General features: G+C 55.1%; 3 protein-coding genes and 1 long non-coding RNA gene across 11 annotated transcripts in view; 1 reads left to right on the top strand and 3 right to left on the bottom strand.

The window, feature by feature from the left end:
* Positions 1-3594: 3594 nt before the first annotated feature.
* IFI30 (IFI30 lysosomal thiol reductase) lies at positions 3595-6895 on the bottom strand. The gene is made up of 7 exons (XM_019642032.1): positions 6679-6895; positions 5578-5760; positions 5415-5489; positions 5100-5192; positions 4189-4341; positions 3954-4007; positions 3595-3870 (listed from the first exon to the last, which is right to left on the bottom strand). Exons 1-7 carry the CDS (start codon positions 6796-6798, stop codon positions 3808-3810), a joined length of 741 nt encoding a protein of 246 aa, XP_019497577.1. The 5' UTR covers positions 6799-6895; the 3' UTR covers positions 3595-3807.
* A 64-nt stretch (positions 6896-6959) lies between these two features.
* On the top strand, positions 6960-13337 carry LOC109382487 (uncharacterized). Its single transcript, XR_002123937.1, has 3 exons — positions 6960-7033; positions 7970-8115; positions 13267-13337. It is a non-coding gene; the product is annotated as an uncharacterized LOC109382487 (long non-coding RNA).
* Positions 9384-21005, bottom strand: PIK3R2 (phosphoinositide-3-kinase regulatory subunit 2). Its single transcript, XM_019642031.1, has 16 exons — positions 20975-21005; positions 18639-19388; positions 15765-15857; positions 15388-15438; positions 15177-15308; positions 14877-15093; positions 14354-14439; positions 14094-14202; positions 13911-14009; positions 13596-13776; positions 13384-13509; positions 12215-12357; positions 11805-11981; positions 11179-11250; positions 10836-11006; positions 9384-10566 (listed from the first exon to the last, which is right to left on the bottom strand). Exons 2-16 carry the CDS (start codon positions 18958-18960, stop codon positions 10359-10361), a joined length of 2187 nt encoding a protein of 728 aa, XP_019497576.1. The 5' UTR covers positions 18961-19388; positions 20975-21005; the 3' UTR covers positions 9384-10358.
* A 946-nt stretch (positions 21006-21951) lies between these two features.
* Positions 21952-24449, bottom strand: part of MAST3 (microtubule associated serine/threonine kinase 3) — a 36641-nt gene continuing 34143 nt past the window's right edge. For 6 of the 8 annotated variants that reach the window (XM_019641966.1, XM_019641974.1, XM_019641967.1 and 3 more), the window contains one exon: positions 21952-24281. In XM_019641966.1, coding sequence (XP_019497511.1) covers positions 23749-24281 — 533 coding nt within the window. In that variant the 3' untranslated portion in view covers positions 21952-23748. The remainder of the gene's footprint in view (positions 24282-24449) is intronic. The other 2 variants (XM_019641972.1, XM_019641973.1) reach the window with 2 other exon arrangements.

Here is a 24449-nt window from a genome sequence, read left to right as displayed (position 1 = left end):
CCCGGTTCGGATCCCACATGAGGGCCAGTGACACTGCCCTCTACAGCTAAGATGGTGAACAACAGCTCAACCTGGAGCTGGGCTGCTGTGAGTCACCAGCGACTGCGTAGGCTGCAGCCCCTGCTGCAGTGGGCTGCCATAAGCTACTGTGTGTGGCCAGCAGCCAGTGCGAGCTGCCAAGAGCTGCCGTGAGCGGCTGTCCAGAGGCCGGCCACTGATCTGCCTCACCCGGGAAGAGCGCAATGATAATACCAACATGGGCTAGTGAAGCAACGTCCTCCACAAATAGACTGAAGAACAAAAGGACAGCAACTTGTCTGTTCCCCTCCCCCAATTCCCCAATAAAATCTTTTAAAAAAAGAATTAAAGGAGGAGAAATCAAGTTCAAAGAAGCCGGGGTAAAATGACTCACTGAGTCCAAAGAGTGAGATATTTAGCACAGAAAAGTCTGGAAAAGGAGTCCCATCTGAGGTAGCCAGGAATGTTAATTGGTGCAGGGGCCCTTGCCCCGCTCAGGATAGAAATCAAGAGAGTGAGCGAAGCAAGGCTTATTAAAGCGAAAGCTATCTGATGCACCAAGAGAACACACTCCGAAAGAGAATGGATGTGGCTCCCTCAGGTTTACAGGTACAGCTGTTTTATAGGCTCTTGGGATTAGAAGCCACCCCTTCCCTTTCCCTCCCTAAAGTATGTTAAGGTGGGTCCTACACTGCGCCTGCGCAGTGTACTTACATGCTACTTAGTGCCTCGCAAGTCTCATTAGTATCTTAAATCTCTGCTTAAGAGAGCGTTTTTTACTATGATAATGAGGAAAAGTTAACTATAGGATAGCTCTGTTAACTAATGTGCATGCACAACTTTAGAAAATTTCCCTGGGCCCACATATCTCTCCTGCGATTATGGTTCTGTCCACTCGTTGTTGCTTATTGGCAGGTGGTGTGGCTCAAGGTTGTTTCCCCAGCTGAAGGTGTCAGCTGCGTGACTACCCTACGTGAACACCAACTATTGTACAAATAGACCTCCAGATTTCCAGATTTTGCGGAATTCCTGAGAGGAATCCGACCTGTGACCATGACAGCTACCAGGGTGGAAGTGTAATCCCACAAAAACTCACAGGAGTGGAGGCGGGGCTACAGTTCCCCTGTGCACAGCCCAGTCAGAGCAGGGTCCAGACCTTGGTCCTGACTTTAGCTGGGCATCTGACCTCAGTTTCAGAATAATAATAATAATAATAATAATGATGATGATGATGATGATGATAGGCACTGTTCTTGGCACATAATATGCATTAACTTATTTCACAGAAACTCTGCTACTGCACAAATAATTATGTTCCCATATTAGTTCCTGTGTTCCTGTAGGGGAAAATATGAATTTCAGTGGAAACCTATGCATTACCTACAGGAACAGGGTGTCAGCAACTACAGCCCGTGAGCCAAATCCTGTCACTGCCTGTTTTTGTGAGGCCCACGAGCTAAGCGTGTTTCTTCCATTTTTTCATTGGTCAAGAAAAACCAAAATAATCTGGGGGATGTGAAAATTCTATGAAATTCAAGCTTCTGTGTCCTTAAATAAAGCTTTATCGGAGCATGGCCATGTCCATTTGTTTCTGTATTGTTTACTCTCACTACAATGAGTAGTTGCAACAAAAACTGTGGCCTGCAAAAATGAAACTATTTATTATATGGCACTTCACACACACACAAAAAATTTGCCCTGTATTACTGGGCACTCTTCAGGGTTTTATAATTCTGATCCTGTGGGAACCTTTTATAAACTCTGTAGTTATAACTGATAACAGCAAAAAATAACTTTTGTCTGTATACATGCAAATAAATTCTGCCAGGTGGAGACTCCCCTGCGATTATATTTCTTTGCCTGACTTAACACATTCATTTTAATATTCCTGATTTGTCTGTTTTTTGGATCCCCTTTGAAATGGTAACACCTGACCAGTTCTCATTAATGAGTTAACAGTAATTTTTTTTTAAAGATTTTATTGGGGAATTGGGGGAGGGGAACAGCGTTGGGGAATCAGGGAAGGGGAACAGACAAGTTGCTGTCCTTTTGTTCTTTAGTTGTATAGGATGTCGCTTCACTGGCCCATGTTGGTATTATCATTGCGCTCTTCCCGGGTGAGGCAGACCGGTCGCCAGCCTCTGGACGCCGCTCACGGCTGCTCTTGGCAGCTCATGCCGGCTGCTGGCCACTCACAGTTGATTATGGCAGCCCCATGCAGCAGGGGCTGCAGCCTATGACGTTGCTGGTGATGAATGGCAGCCCAGCTTCAGGTCGAGCTGTTGTTCACCATCTTAGCTTTAGAGGGTGCAGCCTCACAGGCCCTCATGTGGGATCCAAACCGAGGCCCTGCTGCTCAGAGCTGGCGTCCCAAGCCAGCTCTTAACCAATGCGCCACTCGGCCGGCCCAACAATTTTTAACACATGTTCATTTTTACATCTGTATGAGTCATGACTTTACCTTTTTTTGGGGAAAATTATCCTTTAGCACTTCCTATTACTGTCAAGTACCTCAGCCTGGTATTCCAGACTTTAGATTTTACTGCATCTTGATGGAAAACCTCCAACATGGTTAAAAAGGGGGAAAAGTCAAATTATGATTCATGGAACAGAGTCAGGTAAACTTTGTCAACAACCATGTTCAAGAAACCAAGTTTCACTTTTGGGAGCCAGTGTTTACAGAGCACCTCACAGGAAAACTGGCTCATATCGAGCTTGCAGGTAGTCTTACAAGTCAGTCCTGGCCCACCAGACCCTTACAATATTTTGGGGATAGCAAGAAGAGAGCAATTTGCTCAGAGGCATAGCTACTGTAGGTGAAACTTGGTAGAGTTTCTCACTTCAAGGTAGCCAGTGATAGAGGCTTTTCTTTTTAAATTTTTATTTATTTAATTAAAATTTTTTCAATTACAGTTGACATTCGATAATATTTTATATTAGTTTCAGATATACAGCACAGTGGTTAGACATTTTTATAATTTATGAAGTGATCCCGACAAGTCTAGTTCCCACCTGGCACCATACAGTTATTACAGTATTATTGACTGTATTCCCTGTGCTGCACTTTACATCCCCGTGACTATTTTATAACTGCCAATTTGTGCTTCTTAATCCCTTCACTTTTTTCATCCAGCCCCTGCAATCCACCTCCCATCTGGCAACTATCAATTTGTTCTCTGTATCTATGAGTTTGTTTCTGTTGATAGAAGCTTTTCAAAGTGAAACCGGAGATTCCCTTCAGAAACTTCCAGCAAAGAAAACTGAAAGCCTGCTGTGCCTGTTTAAATTATCAGGGCAAACTCAATGAGGCCTGCCAAGGAAGGTCTTTCTTTGAGATTCTTTTTAACAAAAAGGACAAGGTAAATATTATTCAGCCATAAAAAAGGAAGGAAATCCTGCTATTTGTGACAACATGGAGGAACCTGGAGAACACTATGCTGAGTGAAATAAATCAGACAGAGAAGGACAAATACTGTATGATGTCACTTATATGTGGAATCTAAAATAGTCAAACTCAGAAACAGAGGAATGGCGGTTGCCAGAGACTAGGGGAATGGGGGAAATGAAGAGATGTCACAACATCCAGAAGGGTTTATTAAACTAGTTTCAACATAGCACCATTGTCAGTAGGGCAAGATTCTTGATCTTGGGGCAAAATGTTAATGGGGCTTCACAGAATGTGTAAGTTATTCAGACGATAAACCATAGCTGCTGAGCTGGGATCAGAAAAACGGGGGGCAGGTGGAGGCTCGATCTTCCTCCATCAGCTCCTTCCAAGGGCAATGGCTGTCACTTGAGGCAGACTTCCCTGTGGGAGCTGGCCATGAGTGGGCAGACATCTGGCTTTTTACCCTGGAGGAGACAGCCATGAGTTGGGGTCCTGAAAGGAGGCCCTACCCCACCCGCTGAATATCTCTGTTGCCCGTCCAGCTTACCTCGTACAACTGGCACACGAGGGTTAGGAGCTGGGTCATATCTTCCAAGGGTTTCTGCACAAAGCAAGACAGGAGGTCACAAGTGCCACCTGCCCTGACCAACCCCTGCCTGGCCTAGAAGGGGCTGCAAATGGCCCCAAGTCTGGCCAGTGCCTTCTGCCTCCCAGATTGGTAGGCACATCCATCACCCAGGTCTCTGTCCAGGGGCTGAGCTGAGGGCTAGAAGGGTTCTTACCCCATTGACGACGACCCAAGGCACATACTCATGGGGTGGCTGCAGAGCATCCGTAAGCTGGGCATTCATGTGCAAGAGCTGCATGCCACGGTCCCCCATTGCGCAGTCCATGATGGTGTCAGGGGACACTTTGGGGGCATAGAGCTGCAGGCACTGAGGGCAGAGGGGGGCCAGTAAGCCTCAGCTTCCTCCCTGTTATCTCCCCAATAGTCCCCCACTGGCCCCCCAAGTGAACTTTCTGATGCCTCACTGGCAGCAGGGGACAGTTGGGGGCCACAGCGATGCAGCAGGTGCTTCCTATATACCTGAGCGGAGGCCCCTGAGGCAGGAACTCAAGCTGACCCACCTCTCCTATGACCAGCTCCTGATCCCTACGCTTTCCTCAGAGCTTCCATTTGTGCTGTTCGCTCCACCAGGGATGCCAATCCTCCAGCTTCCTCAGCATCTCCTGAGGGCTCCCTTCTCTGCACTTCTCCAGACCTACTATGGCTCTGCAGGGCTGAGGGTGTCTCAGAGTGAGGCCTCCTGTGGCCTGAATGTTTGATGAATGATTAAACAGTCAGGGCAGATGAGTCACTCTTTTGGAAGTTTTCCTAATTCTCCAAGGAGGTAGGCAGGCCTGCCCTGTCATCTCCAGACCCCAGAGGAGGATCATCATCTGTGTCCCTGAATATCCCTGTTCATCCGAGCCCAGTTCATTGGCTCCTCCTAGAGAAAGCCCTCCCTAATTTACACACACCCTCCCTAGGTCTTCCTTTCCTTAATTCAGAGATTGAGCCTTTGAGGGGAAGAGCGTTTTCCTGGGGCTATACAGAGAGTGGCAGTCAGGGGCAGGACTTGAACCTGGGTCTGTCTGGGTGCAGGGAAGGCCAGGGTCCCCCAACCCGGCCCAAGTGAGAGGTGTCACTCACTGGCTTCAGATTGTCCTCCATGTCATCCAATTCCTCTAAGCAGACAATGGTCAGGAAGGCCGCATTCTTCTCCAGTTGGTCCAACAGGCAGGCCTGGGGGTGGGGATGGGCAGGCAAGGGCATGAGGGGGACCCAGAGCACCCCAAGACCACTTTGGAAATAATCACAGGCATCCACTAATGAAGCAGTGAATGAAGTCATGATTAAGTGGAGGCACATGGGCAGGGGACGAAGCTGGTTCCAATCCCCTTTGAGCCTGGATTTCACCTTCATTACCATCCGCAGCCTCCCCATTCCCCCACGAGGGCCACTTACCTCCACCTTGTTAAATTTGCACTCCTCCTCCCCGTGCTGGCACGTGAACTCCCACTTGCCACTGACATTCTGTTCCTGCAAGGCAATGGAGTGAATGCTAGGCAGCCTGCTAGGTACCCCCAAACCCTGGCCACATTCCTCAGTTTCCCAGGTGCCCGCATACCTTGGCATTTCCATAGGGCACCAGTGTGACATTGAGGATCTCAAAGACCATCAGCCATGTCGGGAAGAGCTCTCGAACAAGGAAACCCCGGCAACCAGGGCACAGCGACTCATAGTAGAGGCTCACATTGACAAGTGGTGCGTTGGACTTCCCGAGGGGCACCTTTGGACACAGGTCACCGACCTGCACAGGAGGAAGGGGTGTGAAGTGAGGTCAGCGCTGCCTGGTTCTCTTGTAGAAATGTAGCCACAAATAGTAGGTGCTCTGTCCCACACTCCTGACTGAGGATTTACTGCATCCCTAAATCTGTTTTTTGGCAAAACAGATGTGAGACTTGCAAACAGTAGGCACTTAATTTATACACAGCTCTTGCTATCCTCCAGGTAAGGTGAAACCTCTGGCCCAGGGGAACCGTATGTTGTAAGGACTCAGGGCAAGCACCTTTCAGGTCCTTGACCTCAATCCTGCATTCTTGGAAGGTGCATACCACAGGAGGCTAATGAATGCTCACTGGTTGCCACTTCATGCCCAGAGCCTTGGCATTACACCGGTGCTGACTCCTCTTCCTCTCAACAGACCCACGTGAACCCCACCCAAGCCCACTGCGGAGGTGGCACCTAATAAGTGCTGACTTCCGGCTTCAGCTGAGGGGTGTCAGGCACCCAGGTCTGTGAGCAAGTCTTTCAGCCTCTGGGGCATGTGCTTGCTCCGCAAAGAAACACTCAAGCTCTTCCATGGCCAAAGTGCACCCTAATGGGGGCGGTGCCAGGGGCCGACTTGTCTGGTCTTCCCCTGACCTCCAAGAGGAGACCCCGATTCCCACCCCAGATGTACACAGTTGGTCTAAATGCACTCTCGGGCGGGGCAGGTGGGGACGTGGTGGGAATACCCGAGCGTCTCAGTCTGAGATAGGAAAGCGAAAGGAATCCGAGAGTGTGGCCACAGTGCCCGGGGTTAAATTGGCGAGTTTCTAGCACCAACGGGGCGCGTCCCCTTCAGACCCTGGGCAGCCTCGGCCAGGTCTGGGAAAGAGGACGAGCGGCCTGCCGACCCGGCCGGCGCTGGTCCCAGCCGACCCGTCAGCCTCGTCGCGGGTCATACCTTGCAGGGGGCTGTCCCCTCGCGGGGTGTATCCAGCGGGGACGCGTGTGCGGCCGCAGGGATCTGGAGTAGCAGCAGCAGCAGCACCGGCAGGAACGGCAGGAGTGGAGACGAAGTCATCACGGCGCGGGCACCGGCGCGACAGCTGGAGCAGCGCAGCGGGGAGGAAGCGGCCTTTAACAGCGCGGTGGCCCTGCCCCCAGGCTGGACCCGCCTCCCTGGCTCACGCCCTTAGGGTCTGGCTAGCGTCTCTGGGTGTTGGCACTTCTCTCCCTGGGTCTCTCTTTCCAACCCGCCTCCGCCCTCACCACCAGGTACTGGGCCAGCAATCACGCGGCCGTCGGGCCGCTCAAAGGTACCCTTCCAAACACACAACTCTTTCTCGCAATCAGCCCCGCCCAGTCATGTGAGGCTGGAGAGGACGAGAGGCAGGTACTTCAGAGACGGAGACACAGAGACCAAAGGAGACAAAAAGGGTCTCGCGCCACGAACCCTTTGGGGTGGCCAGGGTGATCTAGTCCCCGTCTCTAGCCTGGGAATCCCATGCACTAACAGGGGGCGATCCTCTGCCTGGATGTGGGTATGGGCTGCACAGCCCGGCCTGGTCCCCTTAGCCTGGCCCGGGACGTCACTCCTAACCCAGCTCGCCTGCCCCTCGTCCCTGCCCCCTGTCCGGCTCCCTAGCCCAGACGCTCGGTCCCGCGGTGTTGACTCAGGCTTGGCCACAGCTGGTGCAGAAAGCAGAAGCCAGCGCGGGAGGGGCGCTCACTTCCCTTGGCCCCCAACCCCTGGCTGTGGTAGGGAGAGGAAAGCTGGTGTATCTTCTCCCCCCCCCCCCCGCCTCCCAGTTCTAGGCTGGGAAGGGGTGCATCCTGGCCCCCAGCGTGCTCCCTTGAGGGGACAGAATCCAGGGGTTGGAGCAGTAATTACCAAAAGCCTGTACTATGTCCATGGGATGGGGGGTGGGTTTGGGGGTGGCCTGTAGGACCGACCTAAACCAGCAGAGGCAGCCAGACCCGGTTGGCTCCAGGACTTGGGCACCTCAAGTGATGGAGTTTCAGTTTCCCAGTCTGTAAAATGGGAGCAGAGCAAGGTTTGGGGAATGAAGTCACCATGGAGGGCTCAGAGGCAGAGGATGAATTGCCCCAGGCTGGGGGTGGATGTGGTGCAGCGGCACTGTGAACCCGGGTGGGGCTGACACAAGACAGCAGTGCCAGCAGACAGAATAGCCTGGATGAAGCTTGGAGGCTGGGGGTATTGGGGGAATCACCAAGACCACCACACTTTGCAGGACCTCAAATGCCAGGCGGGACACAGGATTGGATCCCACAGGAGGACATGGCCACACGTGGCCCAGAATACAGCCGAGTCCAGCACCACAGCCCATGCTGTCCTGTTTCAGGAAGCCCCAACCTGAGCATCCACACTCAACAGCAGGTAGGGAGCCCAGCTTTCCCTGAAGTCCACAGGGCTGGATGAGCCCCCATACCATCCCTTTGGACCTTTCGCAAAATCTATTTCCTTCCTGAAGCTTCTGCAAAACAAAGCAACAAAGCTTTGGGAGCTAGTTATGTGCTCTCCCTGTGCTGGGCAGGATGAAAGAAATAGCAATAAATATAATTGCTACAATTCCAGATGGATTCATACACATAACCCACCCATTTGATCATAGGATCCTCAGAGATATTCAGTTGGGGGCCTAGGTAGCAACTATTGACCCCACTTGGTAAGAGGAAACTGAGGATCAGAAAGGGGAGGTGACTTTCCCAAGGAAACCCAGCTAGTGGTGGAGTGCAGGCTAGAGGCCTCCTGGGCTGTGACCTTTTGCCCGTAGGTTCAAACAGCTGGGGTCAGGGGACTGAGGTCACCTTTATTCTGTGAGTGCCTGTGCAGTGGGTGAGGACCGCAGAGGAGAGAGCATCTAGGTTGCAGTTATGGGGTACCTCCTGACTGGGAACAGGACAGGGACACTGCCTGGGAAGGGAAGGCTGAGGGGCTCTGAGGTCAGGCAGGCAGTTCCTGTTCCTTGGAGAGCCCAGTAGGAGAACCAGTTTGGTGCCCTGGCTACCTCATGAATGTTGGGCCCTGACAGGTGCTATATGGGTTGGGGATGCAAGGGCAGAAGGCTCCCAGCTTGGGTGTGGAGAGGGCCAAGGGACAGGGACCTTAGGGGTGGGGGATGGTGAATAGGAGTCTAGGTCAAAGACACTGAAGACCCAGCTCAGTGTTCCCTGGGACCTGGCAGCCTGAGTGTCAGGGATAGGTTGAAAGGGTCAGAGGAGTCAGCCGAGCGGGGCTGGCCCTAAGAACATCAAGAACAGGGAGGACCCCTCTGGGTGGCATGGGAGAAGTTATGACTATTGACCCCACCTGGCAATGAGGAAGTTGCACATCAGAGGGCATGGCTGGTGGCTTGCGTGCTGGGACTCAATCCCAGGGAGTCAGGTTGGGGGGTGGTGGTGGTGGTTAGGAGCTGGGCTGGGTGGGGTCCCTCGAGCTGGTAAGGTTGTGGGACAGAGCTCAGGCTTTGAGCCTCTCAGGTTCCTCAACTTCTCTGGACATGAGCAACTAAACTGGGGAACAGGGGCTGTCACCCTCACTGGCCTCCTGAGTTAAAATCAAGCCCATCTCTGTGTGACCCCATGAATGTCAAGGCCCCCAGCACAGTGGCCATAGAGAAGCCCCATTGACAACAGAAGCATCCACCGAGTTCAATGTTTTATATTCACATCAGTATCAACGTACCATACAAAACCTGCCTTCCAGCCTAGCCGGGCAGGCAGGAGGGTGTCGTGTCCGTGGCAGCATAGAAAACCGGGGCTCTCATCCCAAAGGAGGAGAGAAAATGAGCTTTACAGTGAAGGAAACAAAACCCAACATGATCGAGGAGAAGCCTTGAAACTGTATTGAGCGGAGGTGCTGTGGGCAGCGGTGCATCACACCTACCCCAGCAGTACCGGCAGCCTCGATTCCCAGGAGGCCGGCGGGAGCTGGTTGGGGCCAGTTTTTGAGGTTATTTTTAATAATCTTCTTTTCTGGGGTAGTTTCTTCGTAGCAGCCCCATCGTGGGGATATCCAGTAACAAGTTTCACTTCAAGATTTCAAGGGGAAGTTGGGGTCTGTGGGGCGGGTCCTGCCCGGCCCCTAATGTCAAGGCCAAAGCTCCTGGAAGCAGTCCAGTGAAGTTCCTTCCTGCCCCAACCCCAGGTCTATGGCTTAAAAATCAGGGGGCCCAGGCTGGGGCTGAGCAGCCCAGGGGCCTCCGTAAACATGGCAGGTGCAGGCAGGCGGGGCTTTGGGGACCCCGGAGACCTGCGGGGGCAGCCAGAGCTGTGGGGTGGGCAATGCCTGTGGCGGAAGGAGGCATAAGGTGGAGGAGGCAGGCCCCCCAAAACAGAGACTTAGAGGGACAGAGGCCAAGAGAGACAGGACAGACAGACGGGGATAGAAAGAGACAGAGTAACAGAGATTCAGAGAAAGCAAGAGACAGAGACAAGCAAACAGAGAGGGGAGAGAATGGAAAGAAAGAGTTGCAAAGAAATAGAGAGAAAAAGAGACTGAGACAGAAAGAGATTCACAAAGAAGAGAGATAGACAGAACCTGAAAGAGATAGAGACAGACAGAAAGATGGAGCCCATGGGCGTAGTGGCCGGGGCCCAGGCAGCTCTGCTCTGTTCTGGTCAGTGGGCGGCAGGCGGGGGCCCAGGGCCAGGGGCACGAACGGGGTGGGCCAGCGTGACAGTGAGCGCGTCGTTGTGCTGCACCAGGGAGGTGTGTTGGTAGTGCAGCACCAGCTCCTTCAGGGACCCATACAGGTTGTAGGGCTCCGCAAAGCCCAAGCCGGTGGCCGTGCGGTAGATGACACAGTGCTTAGTGTCGCCGTCCACCCTGCGGTGTGGGCAAATGGGTGGTCAGGTGGGCCCCCACGGGTTCTCCCAGCTGCTCCCTCAATTCCCAGACCCTGACCTAGTCCAGACCCGCCATTTCCAGCCAGGACACTGTCCCACCTTCCTCCCCCATCCCAAATAATCCCTTCTCTCTGTGGCAACCACGGAGTTCTTCCTCCCAGCTGTCTTCCCAAGGCCTAGCACATAGTAGGTGCTCAATAAGAGATCTTGAAAGGAACGCGTGGCCCCCCCTCCCCCCAAGGCACTCACACCACAGAGCAGGCATAGCAGCCCCGCTGGCTGCTCTCACGGATGAGGAAGGTGCCATCCCGCTTGCCACTCAGCATTTCCTCAGCCTGTGTGCGGTTGATCTTGCCCACGTACCAGGTGCGTTCCTCATGGTGGGGTAGGTCGTCCTCATCTTCCATCAGTGCATACTGGCTATGGGGGAGGCAGGAAGAAGACCTGGTCACTTACCCGCCAGCCTCTGAGGCCCCCGTGCCACCTGGACAACACTCCCTCCTTGATGAACTCCAATTCATTCTTCAAATCCCACCCAAAACAGCCCTTCTTCTGGGAAGCCCTCCCTACCCCACTCCAGGTAGTCACTCACTCCTCAGTCTCATTTTTGATCCCCAACCACTCATTGATTTTCTTCTGCCGGGCGCCTTTCTGGGTGAGCCACCTGGGAGAAAGAGGAAAGGTGGGTTGTGCAGCAAAGGCAAGACAACCCACAGGGGGCCAGTCCAGCCTGGCTGGAGGAAAGGGCTGACCTAGGAGGGTAGATTTGGGTGTGATACTGCCGGTTGCCACAAGGGGTCAGCCTTGACTTGGCCAAGGGCAGTTGTGGGGGGAGGAGGGGGGCGGCCAGGGCACCGCCTGGCAGGCTCTGCCAGGAAACTGCCTATTTATTGTTTCTGTTAACACTTACTGAGCCCTCAGAACGTCCTACCCTAGTGGGGTCTTATCACCACCAGAGGCTCAGTCCTAGGGGCTGCACCGCAGAGCTGCTGGCCTTCGCAACAGGGCAGCTATCTGTTCTGCTTCTCAGTTTTTCCAGCTGGAAAGGGGAAACTTTATAAAGGACTTGGAGAGGACAAAATGAGCTAATATGTGCACGGTTGCTCAGCACAGTACCTGGCAAACAGTAGGTGCACATTAGCATTTAAGGTCTGGGAGGGAGGGGAGCCCTTGCTGAGGGCTTCATGATGGGGCTGTAGGTGGGTGCAGGGCACTTACACCAGGTACTGGTCTCGGATCTTGCGCAGCTGCATGAGGTCTGGCTTCAGGCTGTTCATGCGCTTGTCAATCTCCCTGTTGTCCAAGGCCTGTGCCCGCAGCTCCTGCTCCAGCTTTGTGCGGCTCTCATGGATCTCAGCGATGCGAGACTTGAGCCGCTCTGAGTTCAGGAGGATCCTGGGGGAAAAGTGGCTCAGGGGCCTTGGATGGCTCGCCAGCCTCTAAGCCTTTGCACATGCTGTTTCCATGATTTCTCTTTCTGGTGAACGCCTATTAATCCTTCCAAGTCCGTTTTAACTGATCCTCCCTCCTGCTGGAACCCCTGACTGTCCCCCCTTATTTCCTTTCTTTCTCTGCTTACACTGCACCAGACAGGTTGGGGTAGGGCAGAGCAGAGGCGTCAGACTCACCTCTGCATCTCTTTCTCATTGCCCTCACGCCGGAAGCGCTCTAGATATTCCTTGCTGCACTTCTCTTGAGTCTGACCCTGTTCTTCGAAGATCTTGATGGTTTCATTGAAGGCCTCGATTGCAGTGCGCTTCATCTGCAGTTCCTGGAGGAGGGGGTGAATCTCAGCACCTCCTGGGACTCCCCGCCAAGTCCCTCATGAGGGTGAAGGCAGATCCTAATTCCAATACACACACTTCGCTCAAGCTGTTCCATTTACCAGGCATGTCATTCCTCTAGCTCCTGCTGCACCAAACAAACTCCTCTTCAACCTTCAACCCCCCACTCCCCAAACCTACTCCTCCTTTATAATCACCTTTGGGCACCTTACAAATACCTGGACTTGTTAGCCTTGATGAGAGTTAAGGGTTGCTACAGTTCATGGGGCTCCTTCTCGAGGTAGATGCTGTGCTGAGCACTTCCCAGATATCATCTCACAAAACCTGCCAATAGCCTGCTACAAAGTCAGAACTATTAACAGGGAAATTGAGGCTCAGGGGGCCTAAGTCATATCCAAGGTCATGATGTTCCTAACTGATCCCAGACAGGCATCTTGTCCAGAGTCTCAGCTGACACATCGGTAAAAAGGGGACAAGAAAGAAATCCCTCGGGGACCACAGGGGAGACTGAGACATTCCTAGCCTGTGACAGACATTCGATTTGAGTAAGTTGCGTCTCAACTTGCAAAAGGAGTTTATTAACACAGGCCCAGCGTGATAAAAACTCCTCTTCCCTATTTTAGAAGATGCTGTTCTTTACCACGACCTCCTGACTATCTGTTTCGCCCCTCATCAGGTTATTGTCATCATTGTGAATAACCTCCAGGTTGAAGGGGATGGAGAAGGAATTAAGACCCATGGTTCCAGTTTACAGATGGGGAAACTCAGGTCCTGAGAGACTCATAGGCTTAACCAAGACACCTCCCAAGTCCTGGCCTGGCTGTTCCTAGGAGGCTGGTTGGTACCTTCTCATCTGTTTTTGTTTTTAAACCGTGTACATTTATTTCTGTTTTTAGGGCAGTCCCCGGTGCTACAAGTGCCTGCTCTGTGATCTGGAAGTGACTGTCTGTCCCTGTGGCCTTGCCACTGCCCCTCTGTGCCTTGACCTCCCTGTGTGTGCAGGCCCGAGGTACCTGAGAGGTACGTGTGTACTCCTCGTAGAGTTGGTCATATTCGCGGCTCTTCTCCTGGTATTGCTGGTGGTAGACTTTGAGCTGGGCACCCACCGCCTCCACACTGTCCTCCTTGACGACCTGGTCCTGAGGACACCCAGTATAATCAGCAAAGCCATCTGGGAAACTGAGGCCCAGGGCCACCCTCCCCAGCTCCTGCCCAGGCCCCGGACCTGCTGGTACTTGGACACGGGGTACAGGAGCCGCGTGTCCAGTTTGGCATTATACTGGGCCAGTGACTCATGGCGGTAGTGGGTGATGAGGTCCACGACAGAGCAGAAAGTGAGTGGCTCTGAGAAGCCATAGTGCCCATCACGGTGGAAGACCTTGATCAACTTATTGTTGCCGCCTTTCCTAGGGGTGGATAAGAGAGGGTGTCAGCACCCAGTGGGACCCCCAGTCTGACCCCCAGGTCTCCTGGCCCTGACACTGCATGCGTCCTCCTCCCACTTCTCACAACTGTCATCCTACAAGGGATAGGCCCCTACCTGAGGGTCAGTGTGTACTCCCCCTGGATCTTGCTGGAGGCATCTCGAACAAGGAAGGTGCCATCAGGTGTGTCCCGGAGTTTCTCATTCACCTCCTCCCTGTAGGGACACCCAGAATTAGGGCTGCCCAAGACTCTGCCCTTCAAGCCCTACCCACCATGTGGTCCTACCCCACAACCCTACCTGGAGATGTCACCCCAGTACCACTCAGCATCCTGCAGGGAGGCCAGGCTCCCCTCATTGGCCAGCCCTGTAGGAGCCGGCTTTGCCTTGGGTGGTTTAGGAGGCAGAGCTGGGGGACAGGAAAACAAACAAACATTGAGCGCCAACTCTTTACTTTGGTCAGCTCCCAATGCAACTCAGCCTGCTGATGCTGGTGGGGCCCTGAGCCAGCACTGATGGCCATCCAACGAGAGGATAATACAATGGTGGGGGGTGGTCACCTGGGGGCGCGACCTCCTGTTCCTCCAGGAGCTCCTGAAGCAACTTCTCCACCAACAGAGCTGGGAAATCGGGGGACGGCTCAGTCCTGGAGGAGGAGAGTGCAGTAAGCGCTGGGTAGGGCTGTCTGCACCCAGGTGTGCACATGGTCCTGCATGTGTTTGCACACCTGGGGGGTACACGTGAAAGCTGGGATGAAGGGCAAATGACGCAAGCAGGACTGCTGCTATGTACGTGCTGTAAGCGCTCAATAAACGCTCATACAAGAACGGAACAAGAGTACAGCACCTGGGGGTGGGGGGAGCAGAAGCGAAGGTGCAGGCACCAACCACGTGCCTGCCTCCCCTCTGGTGTAGGCCCCAAGCCCTGCTGGGATGGGGCCTTCCTGGAGCCCAGGTTCACTCCGTTATCCTTCCTAGTCACCCTCATCACAGCAACTTTAGCTTGCTACCTACCCCCCTCAAGCCTCTGGCCTTTCCTCCATCTATAAAGCCCCGCTCCCTCAAGTATTATACGGCTGCTCACCCGTCGGGTACGCCCCCTGGCGGTGGCGGCGAAGGCGGCGGAGCGCGTAGCAGCAGCAGCGGCCCGAAGGCAGTGCCCAGGGCTCGCACTGCGAGGTTTGGGGCTGGGGCGCGCCGGGCCATCCGGCCCAGGTGCTGCAGCAGGAAGCGCAGTGTGAGCGCGCGGTGCAGAGGCAGTATCGGGGGCTCCAGCGCCGGTCCCACAGGCCCCACGGCCTCTGAGGACAGAAGGCCAGGCAGGGTGAGCCGGCAACCGTGTGCCCCGGCTCCCTTCCCATCTCAGGTTCCACACCGGGCTCACCCTGCAGGGTCCGGCGAGCCTCGGCCGCGGCCTCCGGCGTCACGAGAGGCGCGGGAAGAGCCAGTAGGAAGCCCTTGATGCCATCCGCCAGGGCTGCCGCATCCCACTGCTCCACATCACTCAGGGACCAGTCTGCGCATGCAAGGGGGCAGCGTCGCTGGGACTGCCCGGGTCACCCGCCCTACCCCTGCCCATGGAAGCTCCCCCTCACCTGTGCGCTGGGTGGGCAGCTCAGGCCTGTAGAGGGATTCGCTGTCTAGCCCTAGGGTGGGGGGAAGGGAAAGGGTGGGCCAACTGTCAAATGCTGCCCTGACCCCATATGGGGCCTGGGGTGGCTACTCAACCTACCAGAGATAAGAGCAGGGGGAGGGGAGGGAGACGACAGCACATGCAATGGTGGGTCTGGTGTTTACAGTCCCATCTTCCCCTGGGAGTTAGTCCTTCCCCACTTCAACACGGAGGCCCAGAGTATCTGGGCTCAGCTTCCTCCCATGAAAAGTGAGCCCAGCAGCCCTGTGCGGGGATGACTTGCCCATCACCAGAGGTAAACAAGCAGAATCCAGGGGTTGCAGCCAGGCTAAGGCTCACCTGTCCGCTCAATGGCTTCTACAAGCTTCACCAGGAGCGGGGGAGCCACATCGGGCGGGGAGAACTGATCAGGCAGGTCGGGGAGTGTGAGGCCTGGCAGGAGGGGACAACATGTTGGTAGGGTCCCTGGAAGGACCCCAGCCCCTCTCTTGGCCTGCTGCATCTCAGGCAAGGGTCCAGCTCAGGCAAGGGCCTGGCATCTGAACCACCACCCTGGGGAAGCCAGAAGCCCTGCAGGTGGGACTGGGAAGGCCAAATTAGTAGGAAACAATTTTGTGAGTTAAGATATCAGTCATACAACTTCAGAGATCAGGTGTGGTGGGTTGATTAGTATCCCTGGAAAACGATGTCTACATCCTAATCCCTGGTACCTGTGACTGTGGCCTTATTTGGAAATAGGGTCTTCACAGATATAATTAAGGGAAGGATTTCAAGTTGAGATCTTGGATTTAAGGCCCTAAGTGCAGTGACTGGTGTCTTTATAAGAAGAGAAACCACGAAACAAAAGAGATACAGATTGGGTGATGTGGACACAAGCCTAGGATGCCTGGAGCCACCAGAAGCGGGAAGAGGCAGAAAGGATCCTCCCCTAGACCCTCCAGAGGGAGTGCAGCCCTGCTGATACTTGATCTTGGACCTCTGGCCTCCAGAACTGTGAGAGAATAAACTCCTATGGTTTGAAACCACCTGGTTTATGGGAGTTTGTTACAACAGCCCCAGGAAACTCATGCAGTAGGTTTCAGCCTCTGCCACTGCTGGCTGTGCAACCTCAGGCACAGCGCCTGTCTTCTCTGTGCCTCAGTTTCCTCAAAAGAGAAACTGGTATCATCTTTTTCTTCTTAGTGGAAACAACAAAGTGGTTGAGAAAGAATAAAAGGAAAATATCCCTGTCCAGGTCAGAACACCTCACTCCGAGGAACTTCCTCCACTTTCTAAGTCATTTTACTTTAAAAAAGTTATCTTCCCCCTTTTTAAAATGCTGAAACCCTTCCCCCGAGGTGCCGGGGCCTCCGTGGCCCAGCCTATGCAGGCCCTGAGTTTGCCCCCTCCACCAGGCCTTTTGTGTTCAGAAGCTCTGCCTGCATTGTCAACATTTGATGCGGCTCTGGCCCTCGACTGGACGCCCTGGCACACAGCAGGAGCAAGCTGGGGCCTGCCGGGCCTCCCTGAGTGATGGGCCAGGTGGTGCCTCAAGCTGGAGAAAGGCCCAATTGCACTGAAAATGAGAGGAAAAAAAAAGAAAGAACAAGAGGAGAGGAGGTAGGGCAGCCACGGTTCTGAAACTTGACTCTGAAACTTGTCTGTGACCAGTTTGTGAAACGGGGAGGGAGGTTGTATCAGAACAGGTGTCACACTATTTTATGGATCAGGAACTGAGGCTCATAGAGAGAGCAACCTCCCCATGGGTGGACAGCCAGGAAGAGGCCCAGGCAACACTGGGGTGCTGTACTCAGCACCCTGTGTAGGGTGTAATGGAGGAAATGCAGGCAGCTACAGCATGGTCCCTGGTAGTCCAAGAATCCCGGAGGTGCAGGGCCTGAAGGCACCAAGGGACTAATCCTCTACATTTCCAGATGAAGAAACTGAGGCCTGGAGAGTGTTGGCCCCTGGCTGATGCCACCCAGTCCTGAAGATTTGGAGGGTGGGGCTGCCGCCCTGAGTGAGGATGTTGTGTGAAGACTGGACCCAGGCCAGGCAGAGGGAGGCGGCTGTTACCAGGGAGAGAAGCAGATTTTGGCGGGGAGCCCAGATGGGGCTGCCTCCTGCTCCTCCAGGCTAAGGCAGGACGCAGGCAGGCCCAGGCCCTAGAGACACCAGATGCTGCAAGGCCCAAGCCAGCACCACACTGCCTTGGTGCCTCCCCCATTCCATCCCATGCTGGGGGGCTCTGTGGGCATTAGTGTTTCTCTGGCACAAAACCAGGCAGGTCATTGGTCGGAGCCCTGGTGCCTCCCACGGCCTTGGCCTTCACTGGGTGGTCCTGAATGAGTGGTCTGACCCCCTTGCACCTTGGTTTCCTTGTCTGTACAAGGGCCTCACTGGGCTGCTGCGAGGTTGAAGACCACGCCCAGCACTCAGCACTTATCAGCTTCTTCCCCACAACCCGAGCCTCTGTTTCCCTGGCTAGAACAAATGCCCCCTCCCCAGCATACAGCAATTTCAAAGTATGCTCGGTGCCCTGGAGTCTTGACTCCCAACACACCCCTCGGAAGACGGAATGGCTGAAGGTCTTTGGGGAGGGTGTGGGGTCCTTCCACAGAACCATGCTGCATGGCCTCGACTGAGCGTCCCACCATTTCTGAACTTCACGGCTCCCTTCATTTTGGAAACTGGGTAAAATCAGGGTAATAAAGGGGTTGCCTCAAGAGACCCTGTCTGCAAACCACAGAATGAAGCTAAATTGAGCCTCTGAATCCTACCAAACACTACCCATTGTCTTCAAAATTAATCCCATGATGTTCCAAAGTGTGGCCTCTGTAGGCTTACCCTTCCTCGCTCCACCCTGCCCACCAGCTGTTCCCTGAACCCATTACATTCCCACCCGACAGCCTCTACCCTGGTGGGCCTACTACCTGGGGTCCTTCACCCCCAACTCCTTCTGCACAGCCTTTGTTGTCACCTAATTACATTCTTGTCACTTTTGAAGCAGAAGGCCCATGAGGGCAGGGTCAGGCCTGTATCCATCCCATGTTCCCAGTACTGTGAACTGCGTCCAGCACTTGACAGCCAGTACAGTTGACACTTGTCAAGTGACCAAATGTCCTTATTCCTCCTCCCCTGGAAGAGGCACCACTGCCTCACTAGAAAGAAGAGGAAACTGAAGGTCTGAGGGGGCCATGCCCACCCTCCACAGGAACACTGTATGCGGCTTACCTGGCTCGGGGGGCCCCTCTCGGGGCCTGGCAGGCAGTGGGCGAGAGCCACGGGGACGAGGGCCAGGCCGGACCAGGGCCACAGGCCCCAGGAACTCAACGTAGGTGCCCGGAAAGTCGCCACGCTGCCTTGTGCGTTCATTGAGGCCAGGCATCCAGCCCACGTTCTGCGGGCAGCGCTCGTTGCCCTCAGCCACACCCAGCACCTGCAGGGCTGCCCGGCTTACCACCAGCACGTCACCTGGCAGCAGCTCCAGGTCTTCTGGCCGCTCCCGGCGGAATGGGTACAGTGCACGGTACTGGAAGCCCTCAGCACCAGCCATGGTGAGCTTGAGGGGGGTGGGGGTGGTTATGGAAGGTCAGGCAGCTGCTCAGGGCCCCAGTGGCCCCATCAGCTGGGATGGGGGCTGGGAGGGTCCACGGGGTTGGCTTGAGGCACTTAGACCCCTATTTCCACCAGGAAGTTGCAGGGAACGCTCACGCCTTGCTTCCTGCCATTATTCTACAACCCTGAAAAGGGTCACTCATTGCTCCATCCACCATTCGTCAACTGGTGGGAGGGGGTCAGCAGCGTGGTCTCTGGTCACTCAGTTGCTGTGTCTCCCCTCAATCCGTAGGGCCGGGTAAGGCCAGGCCACTCACTCCCTTATGTAGGGGGCCATCAGCGCCCGAGACTGGCGGCTCTTCCGGCTGCGCCAGACGAGGGGGCCGAGGGCACAGGCTGTCACCATGCTCGGCAGGGGACGCTGACCTAGGAGGAGATGGCAGGGCAGCATAAGCCAGGTGGGATTTCTCCCACTCCCAACTTAGAGACAGATGCCAGGTTGAAATCCCTTGACTCACTGGGTCACCTAGGGCCAGTGTCTGCCCCTCTCTGGGTCTGTTTCCCCAGCTGTAAAGTGGGTATACTAACAGCCCTCTCTTGGGGTACCTGCCCCAGGCATACTGCATGTTCACGTGGTAAACAAGGTCTGTTAGAGATGGGGAAACTGAGGTTTAGGGCAGTGATGTCTTTCTCGGGCCAGGAAGCTGGGACTCAAAAACGCAGATCTGCTTAACTTCAAGGCCCAGGATGGGAGAGGAGGCAGCAGCTAGATAGTTACATCCAGAACAAATAGGGCAATAGCGGATACTCAGGGTGAGTCGTGAGGAGGAGTTGGGCCAGCTGAGCACAGGAGGAGGCAGCAGGGGCACAGAGGAGTAGGAAAGGAGGTCCAGGAAGAACCCCCCTATACAGGCAAAAGCCTAGAGGTGAGTCCAAGCAAAAGGATCTCTGATCTCTGCAGGGGAGGGGTGAGCAGGGGTCCTGGTAGACTCAGCATGGGGGCCCACAGTAGCTGCTCAGAACATGAAGGGGTTGGTAGGAGGTCGAGGGGACCTTAGCCCCAGGGTGATGGGTGGATGGCAGGAGGGCAGTGCAGCTGCCAAGGGGGAGGCTGCTGTTTGCAGGGTGATGACCACCCCCCAAAAGCCCCCAGTCTCAGGGAGGCATAGCCCAGCACACACACATTTCCAGTCTCAGCTCTGCACGTTCAGTCCTCCGAAGATGTTGGGGTGGGGGTTGGGGGGGTGCTTTTGTAGAGGGCAGGTTCTCACTAAAGACAGGAGGGTGCACTGGCCACATGCAAAGGCTTGACAGCAGGAAGTTACTTGCCAAGAGTTCAGGGCAGCTCTAAGAAAGCAGCTGACCACACAGGGCCTTGAGTGCCAGGCTGAGGTCGGGGCTTTACTGCCCCCAGAAACACCACGGGGAGACTCAGGAGGTGTCCGAGCAGGTAGCAGAGGCTCCACATTCTACAGGTGGGGAAACTGAGGTCCAGAGAGGAGATGTCCAGGAAACCGCCTGGACACGTTTGCACATGCCGGGTGTTCAAGCTGGGGACGGAGCACTCCCCAATCCAAGAGGCGGGGTGGCGGAGCCAGGCCTGGTCGGGGGCTCGGCGGCTGGACGCAGGGCCTGCGCGCTCACGCGTGTTCAGACGTGCACTTGGGCCTGCGTGGACCCCGCAGCCCAGTCCAGGGACCGGAAGTGCAGATGACCCCTGACCCTAGCACCCCACTATGCCCACACAATGCCTGGGCACCCCTCATTTCTGCTAGACACCCAACTCCCAGCAGGGCCTCCCTCCATTCCGGGCCGCACGGTTCCAGCTCCTTATTTCTGCCTGGAGGTCCCCCATTCCGATCCCACCTTGCAGGGCGTCTGCACGGCTGCTAGGTAGAGACTGAGGCCTCTAGCTCTCTGTGGCCTCCTCCTCCCCCCGCCAGGTCCCACACTCTGCATAGGCGCCCCGCATTTGCGTGCACCCCCAGTCCCGCGGGTCGGCAGGAACCTACCTGGTCGTGGCCACCACCACCACCACCGCCGTCACGCCGAGCCGAGCCCGACCGGTGGCTCCACTGCGGCCGCCGCCGCCGCCGCCGTTCCGAACGGCCGGGCCCGCCCCCGGCGGAAATAGCCGAACGTATTCGGGCCGCGAGGACGAAGCGAGGCCAAGGCGGAGCCTGGGGACGTCTGAATGCTTCCGGAAAGAGCCACACGTACCCCCGCGGGACTGGACTGTAGAGGGTGTCCCAGAGATAGCCGATCATTTCCGGAAACAGCCGAGCATAATCGGGCTGGACGAGTGACTCCTGAGGCTGGGATCGGCTGGGCTCGATGAGTTTAGAGACGCCTGGGCGATTCCGAAAAGAGCCGAGCGCAATCGGGTCAGACAAGTGATTCCCGAGGCTGGGGTCGGCTGGGCCCCGCTGAGCTTAGAGACACCCGAGCGATTCCGGAAATGGCCGAGCGTACTCCAGCAGGACTGGCGGAACAGAGGCTGAGCCCCGAGACAGGCGAGTTTGTGAAAAGAACCGAGCGTGCTTGGTCCCAAATGAGGCCCTAAGAGTTCAAACCCAGAGTCGGAAATTGCCAGCCTCCGGAAATTGCCGAAGTATGGACGGTTCCAGAGGGCGGGTGAGGCGGCCCCTAATTCAGGGAACAAGAAGCCGCGGATCGAGGAAGAGACTACCATAGAAATATAGGGCCAAGGAGCCTGGGTTGAATGTTTCCATGGCAGCCCTGAGCGTCCGGAAGCAGCTGAAAGAACTCCGGCCCAGCCACCGCGAAAACACGCCCAACACTGGACCAGATCCAGACGCCTGTTTCCGGAAATAGTCGAAGACACTCAGAAATAGGGGCGTGGCCAAAGTTTTCTGACACTAAAGAGAAGTCTGGAAATAACCGAGCACTCGGGCTGGGCTGGGTTCGGGTGGGGACTAGAGGGAACTTTTAGGACACAGCCCAAGCGGGCATAGAAAAGACACAAAAATGGTTTATCAATTTTTTATTAACACAGCCCAGAGCCCCAGACGGGTGTCTGGATTAAGCTTTTAAGGGTAGAGCCAAGGATGGGTAGTCACAGACAGAAGGCAGCGGGAGGCCAGGACCAGAGAAAGCATCAGGGAGAATCTCAGTGATGAACTCCTAGCAGCCTTTAAAACCCATTTCAAATGACTTTGAGCCAAGGGTCTGTTTTCACCCCGCTCCCCTCACTCTTTCCTTACTCTTTTTTGTCCCTTCACAAATCCAGACACTGGACCTCCTCTTTGTCAATGTGGGTTTTATTCACTGTCAGCTCCGGGATGGAAGAAGGGAGCAAGTCATGCATAGCCTTGGTCTAGCTCCAACACCAGGCAATGCTGGGCCGGGGGGACACAGATTGGGCTGCAGTATTTGTAAAGTGCCATTACCATGTGAGGCACAGCAATCTTGCCAGCCACCTCTAAATAGGAAACGGAGGCTCTGAGATACCCCTGTGCTTCACATAACATCACAGGCTGGCTGGAGTTGGCTGTATATGATATCAGACTCTGCATTCAAGTTCCCTCGACAACAAGGCCCACAACAAAGCCTGGCTGCATGACTCTCACCAGGCGACGGTGGGACAAGCCTCCACCCCCACCAGGTCTTAGTTATTTGTTTGTAAAATGGGGGTGACGACACCACCTCCAGCCTTCTCAAGGCTGGCCGAGGGAGAAGCCACAAGTAAAAGTGCTTGGCACACAGTAAGTGCTTAATAGTCATTGGAATTAGTTTTGTAAACACAGGAAACTCAGGCACAGAGTGGGAGAGACATTTTCCCAGAGCCAAACAGTGAAGCCAAGATTTAAACTTGGGCCTCACTGCCCCCCCCCACCCCGTTGGGCTTTCTCACTTGAATTTCATCCCAGGGAGGCTCTGACATATTGAGGGAACCCCCAGGGGCTGTTTCAGACACATCATGGTCCATAGCTAACCCTAGTGGGCATCAAACGTGAAATCTTGTCCAAGGTGGACATTCTTCTCTTGCCCTGGCAGTGCCCTTTGAGGCCTCTGCCCCCTGGGGCATTAATGTCACCCTGTGGAGTGGGTGACCCTTTGCCTAGATCTGGTAAACTCCTATTCATCTATCAAAGCCCCAGTTTCCATATCCCCTAAGCCCACAGGACTGGAGGCAGACTCTAGCCAGGTTGGCCTATGGATGGAGGCTACCATGGTGGGAAGCAGCCTTTAGAATCCAGTCCATCATGAAGATGACTTTGTTTTGTGGTGGAGGGGAATCTATTACAGCCTCTCCAGGTCACATCCAAACTGGGCCCAGACAACTGAGCTGGGCTGCAACTCCTCAAATCGGTGGATCTTGGGTGAAGGATGGGATCAAGTAACATACAAAAAATGAAAAGTACAGAAAAACAAGAAAACACAAACACATGTGACTTGTCCAAAGTGCTTCCTTCTGAGCCTTGGGGACAGAGTCTGCATGGGGCAGGACCCAGGCAGCTGCTGTCACAGGGGCAGCTCTGTCTGGTCATTGCTTATAAAAAGTAATAAATTAGTTGCAGGGATTTGCTATTTACAGTGCCACCATCACCTCCCATTCCTGCCTTACAGCCCCCGACTGATCAGTACCAGAACACAAGGGAGGCGCTTAACTTCACCTTCCAGCTAGGATCATGATGGCTTCCTGCCTTCTGGGTGACACAAGCTGGTTACTCAGTCTCCATCCAGGTACCACTTGACTTGAAAAACCTTGCACACACAAAAAAACACATGACTTCCAGGCCAGGGGGAGGCCAGGTGGGAGGGATCAGTCCTTCACTGCGGGTCCCTGGGCTCCAGGTATAGCCTCGGCACCCTCCACTGCAATCTGCGGCACCACAGCAGGTGACCCGGTGGCCTCTTCTGGCGGCTCATCAAAGCTCACCTCCTGTACAGCCTCCTGCTTCTTGAAGGAGTCTCGGCGCTCGGACAGATGCAGCCGTCGCATGACCACCAGCTCAGAGTCCGGCCCGCGGCTGCGACGACCTGGCTCCCCATCTAGCCGCTCACCTGCACCCAGCTTGTCAGCTGATTGGCCCCGGCGCAAACATGGGGACCGGGCAGGTGTGGGTGAGTGCCCCGGCAGGGGCGAGGGCGAGCGGGGTGGGGGTGCAGGCACGGGTGGGCAGGCCAGCGGGGAGGGTGGGATGCTGCTGGTGGACTTACGGCGGCCAGCCTTGGGGCGGGGTGGCCCTAGCTTGGCGGCCAGGCCATGCAGGGAACTGGGGCGGGTGTGGCCAGCAGTGGCTGGAGAGGCAGGGCTGCTGGAGTTCGGAGATGCACTGGGTGGGGATGCAGTGTCTGTGGGTGACAGGTGAAGGTCAGGGCCACCAGCCTCATGTCCCCCACCTTGAAGTGGGGCCTTGGGACTGACTGCACCTGTCAAAGCCCACGTTGTTCCATGTGGCCACCTATCATGCCTGCTTTTCTTGCTTCCTGTTGTTTGTACAGGCTGTTCCCTTGGCTTAG

The sequence above is a fragment of the Hipposideros armiger genome, unplaced genomic scaffold (genome assembly GCF_001890085.2).
Source record: "Hipposideros armiger isolate ML-2016 unplaced genomic scaffold, ASM189008v1 scaffold_64, whole genome shotgun sequence".
In the NCBI taxonomy this organism is placed as follows: Eukaryota; Metazoa; Chordata; class Mammalia; order Chiroptera; family Hipposideridae; genus Hipposideros; species Hipposideros armiger.
The sequence above is the reverse complement of the archived record's forward strand: the minus strand, read 5'-3'. Positions and strand labels throughout refer to the sequence as shown.

Coding starts and splice junctions, on each gene's coding strand:
- PIK3R2 (XM_019642031.1), bottom strand. CDS start 18,960: ATGGCTGGTGCTGAGGGCTTCCAGTACCGTGCACTGTACCCATTCCGC. Junction 12,358..13,383: donor AGTACACACGTACCTCTCAG/GTACCTCGGGCC, acceptor CCCCTCCTCCAG/GAACTGCAGATGAAGCGCAC. Junction 10,567..10,835: donor TGCTATGCCTGCTCTGTGGT/GTGAGTGCCTTG, acceptor CCCACACCGCAG/GGTGGACGGCGACACTAAGC.
- IFI30 (XM_019642032.1), bottom strand. CDS start 6,798: ATGACTTCGTCTCCACTCCTGCCGTTCCTGCCGGTGCTGCTGCTGCTG. Junction 5,193..5,414: donor GCAAATTTAACAAGGTGGAG/GTAAGTGGCCCT, acceptor CCCCACCCCCAG/GCCTGCCTGTTGGACCAACT. Junction 4,008..4,188: donor CTTGGGTCGTCGTCAATGGG/GTAAGAACCCTT, acceptor TGCTTTGTGCAG/AAACCCTTGGAAGATATGAC.